The 14809-nt window shown below is 36.2% G+C and overlaps 1 protein-coding gene across 3 annotated transcripts in view; it reads right to left on the reverse strand.

The window, feature by feature from the left end:
• EMILIN2 (elastin microfibril interfacer 2) overlaps window positions 1–14809 on the reverse strand; it is a 47699-nt gene that overhangs the window by 19457 nt on the left and 13433 nt on the right. For all 3 annotated transcript variants that reach the window (XM_081325138.1, XM_081325137.1, XM_081325136.1), the window contains exons 3-5: window positions 10266–10441; window positions 6981–8855; window positions 425–895 (exon numbers count right to left, since the gene is read on the reverse strand). In XM_081325138.1, the coding sequence (XP_081181264.1) occupies window positions 425–895; window positions 6981–8855; window positions 10266–10441 (2522 nt within the window). The remainder of the gene's footprint in view (window positions 1–424; window positions 896–6980; window positions 8856–10265; window positions 10442–14809) is intronic.

The following is a 14809-nucleotide window of genomic DNA, read 5'->3' on the forward strand; positions in this document are numbered from 1 at the left end:
CCATGACAAGGCAGTAATCCATGAAGGGGAATTAATAAGGTAAACATCCCCAAAATGTCATAATGAGGACTGAGCTATGGAATGTTAAAAATAATTCAATATATAGCAAAGAAAAACAGAATGCAAAGCAAGCTGGCTGAAAACCTGAGTGAAAGCACTTATACTGGAAACCTTAGTCATATTACACACAAACACACACACACACACACACACACACACTTCAAGTCAAATATAAGTATGGCTTCCCATTTAACATCTTTTCTATGATAATATTGTCTATGTTTATCTATGCCTAATCAACACTGATGACATTCATTTCAATTTTTTTGTATAGTATCTGAACATCAAATTACAATGAGTATTAACTTGATTTCATCAGCGATTTGAAAGAACTGATCACAGTTAAAAATGCTGATTTCCTCACCTGGTGCCCCTGCATATCCTTCAGATACAAGCATGTTATTCTGGCCATCCTGCCCATTTATTATTTTAGGCAGTCCTTTTCTTGACCTTAGAAGTCTACCAGGAGGGCCTGCCTGTCCAGCTTCCATCAATAAACCACCTGATCCAGGCAAAGAAGAGAACCCTGGTTTTGATGGCTGCATCGGAATTCTGGAATCGGATGGCCGAAGAGGTATTCCTTGCAAGGGGGGCTGTATAATTATTTGTGGGCGTGATGGTTGCAGAGGTATTCTTAATTCTGGAATTTGTACTGATGTTTGGGGTTGTGATGGTTTCAGATACACCTCTGTTTGTGACTGTTCAGGAATCCTAGGGTGTGATGGCGCTGGAAATTTGTCTGGCTGAGATGACTGTAATGGTTTTCTTGGATCTGATTGCAGCTGAGGAATTTCTCCTTGCGGTTCCTTTGGTAGCAGCACTGATGGCTTTTCATCTAAAAATATATAGAGAATAGAAATTCTTCTGTATCAATAAAATTATAGATTATAATATTATAACAAAATCTATAACATTAACCTAATTATAATGCAGAATTGCAAGGCTGATCATATGCTTTTGTTTTATAATAAAAGGATCACATCAAGCAACCAATGAACCATATGTATTAAGCAAGAGATCTAGGATTTTTTTCAAATAGAAACCAGATACAACTGGTCCTTGGGTTGTGATGGCAATTGGGGCAGAATTAATGCCATTAAGCGATATGGTTGTAAAGTATGATGTCACATGAGCACACCAACAGCAATTCTGGCAGTCTTGGTTGCCTTCATAATCCCAGGACCATGTTTATCTTTATACAAGGACATCCCATGATCATGACATGGGAAGAGGCAGGAGTCCCAGGCTAGCAGGCTGGTAGACGAGAGCTAAGGGCAGGAACCAGAGAATATGAGTGGCTAGATGGGTGCCCCAGACAGGGGCTCGTGAGTGGGTGTATGAGTGTAGATTGGTGGGTGCATGGTAGGAGTGCAAGTGGAGAATATCTGTCAATCACAAGATCATCCATATGCTTTACAACCGGTGCAAATTTTTGCCTAAAAGCAAAGCTAATATTGTACTGTATAGAAGGTGGAAATAAAATCATAAATTATAGTCATATGATTTTTCACTTAACTACGTCGCTGTGCTTAATAACTGAAGGGGAAGTAAGGTAGTAAGCTCAGTTGTGGTCATATGATGCTTCCACTTAGTGACCACTTTGCTTAGCAACCACATTGTTGGACTGAATTGTTGGACTGAGCAAAGAGTACCTGTATGCTGCCGACATACTAATAAAAAATATCTTTAGCAGAATAGTTTCTGAACTATTCTTATAATCATCTATCAAATCTGCTCTGAGGACTCGAGGAACCTTCCTAAATAGCATTTGGGTAATGTCCAAAAGTTCAGAAAGGATATGAATAAGGAGGGCTATTAGATCAGGTTAGCAAAAATATATACCAACACTTAGATGGCAGAAATGAGTTAGTTTTCTGTATCTCTTTGTTGTCATCTATTGCAGTGATCCCCAACCTTTCTGGCATGGCAGCCCAGTGGGGGGGGAGGGAAGGGGATGGTCCTGTGTGAATGGTGGATGCTCATACACGCCTGCTGCTCACACAAATAGAGCTTCACACGTGAGTGTGAGCCCTCACCGCTCGCACAGGTGGAGGTCTGCATGAGCATGAGCGCCTGCTGCTCGTGCAAGTGGAGCTGCATGCAAGCCCCACCACTTTTGCAAGTGGAGCTGCACGCGTGTGCACACATTCACCTGCTTACGTGGCCTGATTCCAAGTGGGCCATGGCCCAGTAGTGGGTCACGGCTTGAGGGCTGGGGACTCCTGATTTATTGATCATCCAAATTTTGACAGCCCAAATATTGTAGTTCTACTAAGAAGATGCACTAGTTATTGAGGCAGAGTAATTAATGTAGTGACAGAACACAATTAATGTTGCTTGTTTCTGGGCAAGATCTGTTTAATTTGTACAAATTTTAACCTTGCATTTTATATTTAAATTTTATGTCATATAGTATGACTTATTTTAATTGTGATGCATCTGACATGAATAAACAATTATTAAGGCAACATGTAGTTATAAATTATTTTCTCTTTAAATATCTTTTTTCCTGTCTCCACTTAAATGACTTTTTTAAAGGAAGAGACATCAAGGCAAACTATTATAGATGTGTGCCCCTATTCTGTTTCTCTCACATATTTTTACTTGATTATATTTTCACCAGATCGAAGGATAACTTTTAAGTAGTCCTAAAGCTTCTCTAAGTTGTTCCAATCTTCATTATATATTCCCATTATAGACTTTGAAAGAGATACAAATTTAAAACTGCACATGCTTCCTTTGCGTCTAATACAGCAACTGGAAATTAGTTCTTATTTGTCTAATATAAGGAAAGGATGGACATGGGATGAGCTGCCATTCAATGTGCCAAGAAAAACAATCCACCCATGTGATTTTCACATCTGAAGGAAGGCATGATGTAATTCATAGCTGTGTATAAGAACAAGAGGTCAAGTCCTGCTTCCCTCAGTACAATTTCGAAAAGAAATATAAGACTTATTGAAGTAGGGAGAAAAATCTCCCAGAGTCTAGAGTAAAAGAGAGATCCATGTTACTGGTAAGCAAATGGAAAGATAAGACTCACATGATGCCAAGAAAGGAAGCTGAAGGAAAGTGAATTTTTAAAATGATATAAGTATGTTATTATATAATACTGAGGGCCAAAGTGCCTCTTAACATTACCGTTTATTTTTATCCCTCCTTTATTATTTTATAAGTAACTCAAGATGCGAACATATATACGGTAATATTCCTTCCTCTTCCTATTTTCCCCTGAACGGGTGGGCTGAGAGAGAGTGACTGTCGCAAAGTTACTCAGCTTTCCATTTTTCTTTGTACTTAGCATGTACATTATGTTCACAGGTTCATATTTACTTATTTTTATGAATTTTTAAAAGATATTTTCTTTGGCAAGGAAGAAATAAGGAAAATAAAAAGGAATCACAAATTCTTTTGTTCCAAGGATAATTACAAAATAGCATGAGTCAGGTTCCCTGGTCAGTAACAAGAAGCCTTACCAAATAGGCAGATGTATGCAGAATTATAAATATCAAATATTAAATTTAGAGATTAAATTTAAAGATGTATTTGCCTCTCCAGGAAGGATTGCTACTGACAAACAGCACTGAAAAACAGACAGGTACATACCCATCCATGCCACAACACTGCATTAAATGCTATTTTGGCCTTTTGGATGTCTAATATAGCCGCTTTATATCACACGCAGTTTCATTGAAAGGCCAAATGATAAAGCAGTCCCCATTTATAGGCAAAACATTTGCTAATAATCTAAAAAGGACAAAGCTTATTTCAGGTGTCAATCCAATTCCATAGCAAGCTCATTCTTGTGTGATGTTAAACAGCACACATCTATATGCAAAGCAGCTAGAAGTCAGTACTTACATACAAAATGCTTTATTTACACGATTAGCAGTTGATTAATACCTGTCATTCTCTACCAATTAATGCAAAATAACATTGGCTAAACAGTTAACAATTCTTTTATATAAAATATAGAAAAGCCATGATTTGTGCCTACAATTCTGAAATGAAACTTATTATAACTATCAAGGTATGCTTTCTCATGAAATGACTGATAACTTAAATACAATATATTTGTTAGGAACTGAAAACTGAAATAATACCATAAACCATATTTAAGTATCTGTAAATGTACTATGTGAACACAGCTTTTATACAAGCTTTGAGCCTAATACAGATAAAAAAATAAATATTGAGCTACACATGCCTTGTTTTCCTAGATAGGGAGGTTATATTTATACAGCTGTTTTGTATATTTGTATATTATGGGAACAACTGGAGAAATAACCATATTTAACTACATCTATCACACATTTTATATATTTTTAACATTATTTGAAAGCTGACATGATTTAATCCTTTTCTTCTGATATACTGAACATGAATTTCCATGTACAATCAGGCAACTATGGTATTGTGAATCCTTGCCATTAATTAATCCTATTTTAGTCGTTTCCCTAGCACTTTTGAGCAGAAATCCCATCTTATGGAAAATAAATTTGCTCCCAACCTAAAACTTCACATTATGAGCAGATTTTGTCATTCTAAGGATGCTTTCCATAATCAGCTGAATCATCTTTATGTGACCAAGCATCTCACTACCTTAAATGGAAGTGTTGACTAAGCAACCAAATAAGGCTTTGGTCCATGTTTTATACATACAGTCTATTCAACAATATTTATTAACTTGTCAACATATATTTGAGTTGAGTCATTTAAAATGTCCTTGGCTCTATTGTGCTTCAAATAAATAAAATAAATTATTAGAAGAACGAAATACACTTTGTAGCCTAGAGAAAAGAACTGCAGAGAATCAGAACCAGGAAGCAAGCGATGGAATTTTTTAATACAAGAAAATAAAAAAATTAAAATGTTGTACACTCACTTCTGAATATATGATATAAAAAGTATATGTAGATGGTCTGAAATACAATTTTTTAAATATTGAGTATATTATGTGATGAGAGTCAGTTTGTTGTAGTAATTAAAAGCACTTGATTAAAAGCCAGGACACTATGAGTTGTTGCCTTGCCTTATGTATGAAAGTCAACTGGATGATTATAGGCCAGTAACACACTATCAGTCCTGGGAAGAAAACAATGGTAAATCTCTTCCAAAAATGTTATCAAAATATTAGGAAGAAAATTGCACACATCTGCTCATTTAGTCTCCAAGTTCAAGACTGACTTGAAGGTACTGAAAAAATAACACACACATACACACACACACACACACTCACACACACACACACACACACACATGTTTGTTAAGCATTCAGAATACACTTGCTTTAGTCCCAGACACGGGACAAATCATATTTCCTGTTTCAGCCTAGCCCAAGGCCATCTACAGGCAGTGGCCACAGCAGTGGCAGCTCATATTTGTGTAAATTTTTTGGCTTGCTAACAAAGAATAAAGGGAGACCGATATGATCATTTCAAACTTATTTGTTCTCATCAGAAGGGTATGGCTGACTGATGAGAACAAATAAGTTTGAAATGATGATATCAGTCTCCCTTTATTCTTTGTTAGCAAGCCAAAAAATTTACATATATATATATATGTATGTATATATATATATATATATATATATATATATATATATATATATATATATATATATGTTTTCTGAGGTTTACCAACTTAATCCGAAGAGAGATACCCACAAAAACCCAAGACAGAGAACAAGAAAATGGCAAAGCCCTCCTCCCATACTTAAAAGGGACCACAGACAGAATCAGCAAGATCCTCCAAAAACACAACATCAAAACAGCATTCTACACAGACAGAAAAATATCCACCATCCTAAGAAACCCCAAAGACATAATTGGGTTAGAAAACCAAGGAGTATATGAAATCCCATGCACCACCTGCCCCACCACATACATCGGACAGACCAACAGAAGTATAAGTGCACGCATTGAAGAGTACAAAAACTCACTCAGAAAGGGAGAACAAACTTCATCCCTGGTCCAACACTTTGAAGCCACGGGACATGAAATTGATTTTTAAAAAACCAAAACTATTGCCAAAATTGAACATTTTAACAACAGAATAATCAGAGAAGCCATTGAGATAGAAAAACGCCCCCACAGCATGAACAAACGAGATGATACCTCTCGCCTAAAAACAACTGCCTAATGTGCAATCAGCCCAGGTTCGAATCTCAGAAGGGTATGGCTGACTGATGAGAACAAATAAGTTTGAAATGATCATATCGGTCTCCCTTTATTCTTTGTTAGCAAGCCAGAAAATTTACACACACACACACACACACACACATATATACATACTGTATATATAATTTATTTCTTTAGTGTTCACAAGCATTTTTGTGAGACATCTGCCCTATGATACTGATATTTATGAGACTGAACAGCTAACCGTTACTGCTTTCCAAATTTTAAGTTTTGAAGCGTATTTATAATTCTGGGCTGCAAAAATCTGTGGGAGTATTAGATGGTATCTAAGAGTTACAGTATTCTGTATCTCTCTGCTGCCATATCAAAGTCAACTGGGATTTTGCAGCTCCAGATATTTGCATTTTGTAATATATTTAAAGTTATAATGAAAACATAGTGACAGCATCTACCTAACCTTGAATTATTTGAACTACTTGGGAAGCCAAAGGTATTGCTGTGGGAAACATAAACATCTCCAAGAAGTCAATGGCAAACCGCTTCTGTATTATACTTCAAAGATTCATGTATGTAAAACAATGATATGAAATCTGGCACAAACTGGCATAATAGTGAAGGTTTGGACTTTGGCATTTATGCAAAACATAAGGGATAATTTGACATTTTGTTCTATTTCCTTTGTTTTCTAATAAAGTTGCCACTTAATTTTTAAAATATTTTAACAATATTAATTACATTTCTAATTAAAAATTAATCTACAGAAAAGGCAAGCCAACTTACGTATAGGAGGCTGAATTTTCTTCAGGTCCTGAAGGTCAATGGCAAATTTGTAGAACTGGCTATTGAACTGCTGGGTAAAATTTTTGAGGCTAAAAATATCTTTTGAATGGGATGTTACCGTTATGTTCATCTGATTGAAACAATTCCAAAGACTGGAGATGTGTCTATTTAATCCTTCCTTTATCCTTTGAAGACTGCTAGAGACAGAATCTAATTTATTGCAAGTTTTCTCAACATTTGATACTTTATCTGAGATGCCAGGTAATTTATCCCTACATTTGGTCAAATTAAAAAACTCTTCCCCATTCAACTTTTTCTTTTTGCTTAAATGATTGCAACAATTATTGTTTTGATGACTTGTTTGATTGTTCATAATTTTCTGTATTTCATCTGTTTTTCTGAGTAACTCAAGCTGTATCTTCCTATATGTAGAATTAACACCTAAAAGTTCATCTTTATAGCTGTTTAAGTCATTCTGAAGGTGTTTTACATTTTTATCAATAGCATTCAGACCAAACCGAACTATTCGCAGATCCCTATGAAGTTTATGAATGTCACGCTGAGTGCCTTTAATTAAACTGAACTTTTCACTGAAAGAGCTATTGAAAGATTTTAAAATATCAGAATTGTCTTTTGTTTTCAAAAATAATCGATCATATTTACTGTTAGCGTTTTCTATTCCTTTCTGAAGACTTTCCAAATACTGTGATAAAGACTGGCAAAAATCTTCAGTGTATTGTAATTTGTTCTTCATAAGATTAATCTCCAATACAATATGCTTATTTTCAGATTCTGAGTTGTTCCACAATCTTGATCCTTTAGTAGTATATATATCATCTGGACCGGTAACATTAGCAATATCTAGAATAGTAGAACCTAGTCTGCTTTCTATTGCTTGGAACTTTTTGTCAAATAAGTCCCTTACTTCATCTACTTTAGTAGCTATAACATTACGAAGAGTTTCCTCAATATAAAAGCAGTGTTCTTCAGCATTTTTCTCTGTAACATTAATCCTTGCTTCTATTTCCTCCCATTTTTCATCAAAGTTGTCTTCTGAATATGGAATGGAAATATGTTTTATTTCATTATCTATCCTGGCATTTAAAATTTTATTTGCTTCTGCAATTTTCTCTATCTTTTTATCCAAAGTGTTCATCTGTTCTGTAATATCATCGGTTTTAGCATCACTGCAGCATGGTTGGTTTAACGGTGCTTTGATAACATTCTGTAGATTTTGAATTTGTTTTCTTAGGTCATTTTCTTTTTCTGCAACAGATTCTCTTAGTCCTAAGAAATTGGCCTCATAATCATCACAGCGCTGTTGTATACCTATCAGCTTGTATTCACAGGAATTTTTCAGATCTGCCATTTTCTTCTCAAATCCTTCCAATATTTCCTGTCTCAGGGCTTCAAATTTGGCATCTATATATTCCTCATACAACTGATTGTTGGGCATTGTTATTACTGGTCCTTGGGCTGCTTCTTGGAGCTGTTTTAATTGCCCCTCATAGTCATTTACTTTCCCATTCTGTTGTTCCAACCTATTTATTTTGGCTTTCAAGTCATCCTTTACTTCATCTTCTTCAGATGTTAGGCTTTCTGTTCCAGATTTGTATGAGTCATTAGTGTTCAATGGATAAGTATTCGCTGTTTTTCCCTCCAAAGTACTGTCCAGCCCTGGATGGTCATGAAGATTATTCAACCAAGATATTACTCTCTCACTTGCAGATTCTTGCACGGTAACTTTTGGATTTTTATCCGTACTGATTATAGACTGAAGTTCTAGCACAGTCTGTGTAAGCCGGAATAATTCATCCTCCAGAAACTGTATTTTTTTATCTTGTAAATCTTCTTGTTTTTGCTTTGGTCTAGAATCTGTAGAGGAAAAGTGTGGCACTCTTTTAATTATATTTTTCAGTAGTGAACAATAAAAATGAGCACACTGAAAAAAATTGTTTACATACTCACATTTTTGCAACTTCAAACATTTCATTACTAAGAAACCACATAAAGAAAGGAGTCATAAGAAAATTTAAATCTATGCATCATGTTAGAAACTCAAAACCAACTAAGAGACTAATTTGAAAGGCAAAAAGAAAAATTTTCTCTTTAATAGTAACAGATTATTAATGGATATACAGAAAAATATGAGTTGAACAACACCTTATCATAGAAAACTTAATTTTTCTAAGATGGTTACATCAAAAATGCTGGGAAAATTATAAAAGACCCAGTAGAATCTTAGGAAACTGACTGAAATAAAAAAGGCAAAATAGTTATAGCTATTAAAAATAAGATATAGGTTGTCCTCACTTAATGAGTACAATTGGGATAAGCAGCTCCATCACTAAATGGCACATCATTAAGTGAAAGGTCATGTGACTGTGTTAGTTCTGCTGCAGTCATTATGTAAAGCACCTGTAGTTGTTAAGTGTGGCATCTGTGACTTGAAAGTGTACTGCTGGCTTGCTTGTAGGAAGCCGGCTGTGAAAGTTGCAAATGGCAATCACTGGACAGTGGGAATCTTGCAACCATTATAAGTTTAAGGATTGATCATAAAATACTTTTCTAGCATTGTCGTAAATTAAAACAGTTGCTGAACGCTGCAATTGTTAACCTAGAACTACCTGTATATAATCCCCAAAAGACATATACTTTCAATTTTTAAAATATTATTCAGATTTATGATATAAATTTGATAATGTATCTGATGAAAAATCTAAAGAATTTTAAAGCTAAAACTTGACCTTTCACAGCGGATACCTCATAATGTTTATTACTCTTTCTTTCGACTATGAATAAGATCAAAAGATATTTTTGAATATAAGTAATGGAATGGCTTTTCTGTGGAATGGTATAAAATATTTATTAATTCATGCCCTAAACTTAATCAGCTCTATAATCAAATTCTGTATGAATTTTGAAAATGAATTTTTTATTTCATTTAATGAAACATATATTGCAGTTATGCCAAAATCATAAAGATTATATGCCATGTGCTAATTATTGAACAATTTCATTGATTAATATAGATTTAAAAAACATAGCTACTAAATTTCAATTAGTGGTTAAGAATTGTCTATTGCCATGGGAAATGATTTTATTACATGCACAAGTAGAAATGATGTAGAAAATAACACATAAAATAATGTCGGAATAACCTACCTCACAGAGTTAACAGAACTAATAAATCTAGCTAGCATAGCAAAGCACATTAAACAATAAAAGGGTGGTGTAAAATTTAGCAAAAAGACCATGCAGATCAAGAGCTAAAGAAACATTTACCCAAGCTTGGCTTCATATCATTGGGTGGAAGTTCTGCTGGATAAGCTATTGATCTTGGCTTTTCTGCTACAGCCTCTTTGCAATCTATACCCATGTATCCAGGACAACATCTCCACTCTAATTCGGTTACCATCTTGTAGGTTAAAGTATATTTAGGCCTCAAACTTGTTCGATACCTGTAATTAATTAAAAGTAGCATGTTGAACTATCTTTACTGTTTTGTCCTTTCAGCAAACCATGTAAGCAGAATAAATACAATAATTAAAATTAAGAAACCTGAGTTTACTATCTTTTACTCATACCAAAATGTATTTATCATTCCTTAATGTAGATCAGGGGTGTCAAACTCGTAACATCACGTGACGTGTTATGACGTAGTGCAACTTTTTTGCCATTGCCGGCAATGGAGTGAGCGCGGTTTCGCTATGATGCATCCAGCCAGTGGGCTGGCAGTTTGACACCCCTGATGTAGATTGTGTAGCTTGTTTGTGGAATCAACTGCCAGAGAGCTGATGGCTTATCTTTTGCTGATTGTGTTCTTGCAAGGCCTTTATAGCCATCTGCTAGGGATGCTTTAATCTCGAGCCCTTTATTCATCAGATCTTGGACTTGATGGTTTAAATGGCCCTTCTATCTCTGTAATTATTTCAGGTGAACTCTGGCCTATGACTGCAACAAATCCATTTTCTTTCTTTTTTTGAGTGAAATGAAAATGTGAATTTTTACCACAAATGCAGTATGTATGAAGAAAATAGTGAACATAATTGTTTTCTTCAGAGACAGTGGTACACAGAGAGACACTTACACATTCATAGATGGATAGAGATAGTAGCAGCAGCATTCCAACTCATCTGAAGAGGCTCACTTAATAGAAAATAGCAAATACATTGTGATGCTGATAATGTATCACATGTTGTGCATGAACAAGCTTACAGGGATAACTGGAAACAGGAATGTGAACCTTTTAAAGGATATCAATTCCTTAACTGTTGAAAGAGTAGCCTCATTCATGTCTCCACATGTTGCAAAGGACCTGTTTGAATTATTTGTATGGATTTAAATCACACTGTTCTCAGAATACTGAACTCATGACTGGATTTTCAAACTAGCTTGACTACTGCATATGATAAAGGGATGAACACTGTCCTAAATCTTCAAAACATATGAAAAGGTTTTAAACTACTTTGTAAAATGGAAGTGGCTTGAAAGACAATTTGAATAATGAGACGTAGGATCCCATTTGACCTATATTACCCTATCAATCTAATCACTGCACATACAGGTAGTCCTCGACTAATGAACACAATTTAGCCCAACATTTCTCTTGCTAAGTGAAACATTTGTTAAGTGAGTTTTGCCCCATTCTACAACCTTTCTTGCTATAGTTGTTAAGTGAATCATTGCAATTGTTAAGTTAGCAATACGACTGTTATGTGAACCTGGCTTTCCCATTGTTTGTCAGAAGGTCATAAAAGGCGATCACATGACTGCAGGACACTGCAACTGTCATAAGTGTGAGTCAGTTGCCAAGCATCTGAATTTTGGTCATGTGACTATGGGGATGCTGCAATGGTCATGTGTGAAAAATGATTATAAATCACTTTCTTCCGTGCTGTTGTACCTTTGAACAGTCACTAAACAAACTGTTGCAAGTTGAGGACTATCTATATACTGTTTTGCAAATGTTAATGTTTACATGATCTAAGCTTATAATTTAAATATTAATATAATATTTAAAGTTGCCTTCAATATCAAATGAAACTTTTCCTTTTGAAAACTAAGGGACAAATCTTTGCAGCATTTTAGAAACAGCTTTGAACCTATGTGATTGCTAGTCGCATCGTTTTTTTCTGACTTTTCTGCATTATTTGAAAACAGGAAAATTCTATTTATGTACACTAAGCACAAGTCTTTAGTGCAAAACGCAAAAATAAATTCCAGTTATATAAAATGTTCTGTTATAAGCATTGCTAAGACATCTGAAAAACAATTTATTATTAATTAAATAAACAAATGGGGAAAATTATGTATAGAGCATGTTCATTCAGGAATAAATTCCAGTATCTGATACATACAAGACTAACTTTTAGCTGAAATGTAGAAATATGTAAACAATAGTTGTGGGGAAGGAGAACAAGGTGGAAAACCTAATATCCTGACCACCCACAGCTTTCTCCGTGTTCTCTTCTTACCCACAACATATACCCACTTATTATTGCACAAGTAATTTAGGTTACTTTTTAAAAAATTCTCTGAAGTGAATGGAATATGATGTTTGATTTAGAGGTTTAGAGAGATATCACTTACACTATTTAAGCTTGCATGGGCTTCATGCACATAAACTTGTTTCTATATTAAGACTTCGATATAAGGGATAAGAAAATTGATTAAAATTTTGTATAACGAAACTTTTAAAAAATTCAAAAAAATGTATAGTTACACTTATGCTTTAAATGATTTTTATTTTTTACATTGACTGTACAAGCGTCTACCAAAATTTGGAAAACTGATGTCTTAGTAGTATTGGGTGGTTTCCTTTTAGTGTGTTATATTAGTTCAAATGGATGGTTGGAAACTGAACTTTAAATAACTAAAAAAGCTATGAAATCCATTGTACCACTTGCTTTACCAGTGGAAAGTAACATATAATGTTGATAATGTTTCCCAAATGCTTATATTTTGATCTAAGTTTACAAATATCAATAAAACTGTTGCAATTTTAAAGTCTGTTCTTTTCATGTCTTTAACACACACACACACACTCATGAAAATCACTATCCTAACAAAACAACCTCAGTATATTTTTCTTAAGGATGATGTTTCACTCAGTACTTAGTCTACTGATTTATGGGGGTCAAAAGGTGAAATCTCTTGTTCCATGGAGGGAGGAGTCTCTTGGGGACAGGCTGGAATTGGGAGTAGTGGTAGAGTTTTCCTCATGGTCCACAGCTCCCTTGGTCCTTCCTTCCTCCAGAAAGAGGCCTACAGCTCCACAGTTCGGAGGAGGAGGAGGAGGAGGAGGAGGAGGAGGAGGAGGAGGAGGAGGAGGAGGAGGAGGCGGCTTCACCTAGGGCTCTCCTGAAGGTTGTGATGGGAGGGAAAATGGCACAAGCCTATATTTTATGTGAAAAGAGGAATGGACAGAGATGCCAGTTGGTGAGGCAGGGCTGGGTAGGAATGCCAATAATGGGAGGACCTCTTCCTCACCTGAGAGAGGGTGGAGAATAGGAAGTGGGGAGTCAGTTTTCCTTAGTTTTTTGTTCCCCCTTCCCCCAGCAAAGGCAGGAAGTTCTACAGGTCAGCTGAGGAGGAGGAGGAGGAAGAGGCTTCACTGGGACTCTCCTGAAGGTCATGAGGGGAGGGAAAATGGTGCATGCCTCTATTATATGTGGAAAGAATGACCTAATGGGCCATGGGCTATCTAATGCACACACACACACATTATTTCCTTGCATTCAGCCAAATAGCTCTACCCCTTATGGAGAAGAGAATCTTTTCCACATCAGTGCACAAATGGGCTTATTGCAGAACACAGTAGAAATGTGAAGTGTTATGTAACTGCTGAAAACAGAACCACTCCCTTATTGCTGAATCCACAGCAGTTAAAACATTCCCAAACCATGGAATCATATTTCCCATGAGATTTAACAAACTGTGTTTTTAACTATAAAGCATGAGAAACTAAAATCACACAAAGGCAAACATTGTACTATTTAAAGTGTTCCAATTATCCAGAGGATCAGGGGTACTTTTTAAAGCTTTTTTTCACAGAAGAGTTAAAGATCCCCTTTAAAGTCTATTGGGGATTTCCTAATTGTTTCCTTTAGAAACATATTGTGGTTTCTTAATTGTTAGTTTCTGTTGTGTATTTACTAATTGTTATTATAGTGAGTTAAACAGAAGTTACAAGGGCTGAGGTAAAACCGCGGCAGCTTTTGACAGCTGTCAAAAGCTGCCGGGCGAAACCGCGCAAGCGCCAACAATTGACAGTTCAACACGCGCTACAGATGACAGCTCCGAGCTGTCAAAACCGGACGGCTCCGATTGGCGGAGACTACGGCGCGGGAACAGTCTCACCCCTGATTGGTCAAGCCGCCGGCAGCTGTCAGTATAAATAGATGTCTTGTTCCCTTGTTCTTTGCCTGGTTCCGAATAAAAAGTTAAACTGTTAACTTGCTGTCTCGCCTGCTTCTTGAGTAAAGCACTGGCGACGAGGATGGGATGCTGCTTGCTTAGCTGAAGTCACTACCTAAGGGGAGAAGAGATTTTTTCCCTTAGCCGAGCTGGTCACTTGCTGAAGTCACTGGAAGTCAAACTTCCATTCAACGCAAGCAGCGGCACCTCAATTACAGACAGCATGACGAACCACGGCCACATTCGAGAATTCGATACCCGCCACCCAGAAGGCTGGGAATCGCATCTGGGCCAGGTAGAAGGGTACCTGGTAGTCAAGAAGATCACGGATGACCGGGCCAAGGCGGCCGCCCTCCTCTGGCTCAGCGGCCCCGCCGTTTATGATGCCGCTGTGGGGATCTTCACCCCGC

The sequence above is a fragment of the Vipera berus genome (genome assembly GCF_964194415.1).
Source record: "Vipera berus genome assembly, chromosome: 3".
Taxonomy (NCBI): Eukaryota; Metazoa; Chordata; class Lepidosauria; order Squamata; family Viperidae; genus Vipera; species Vipera berus.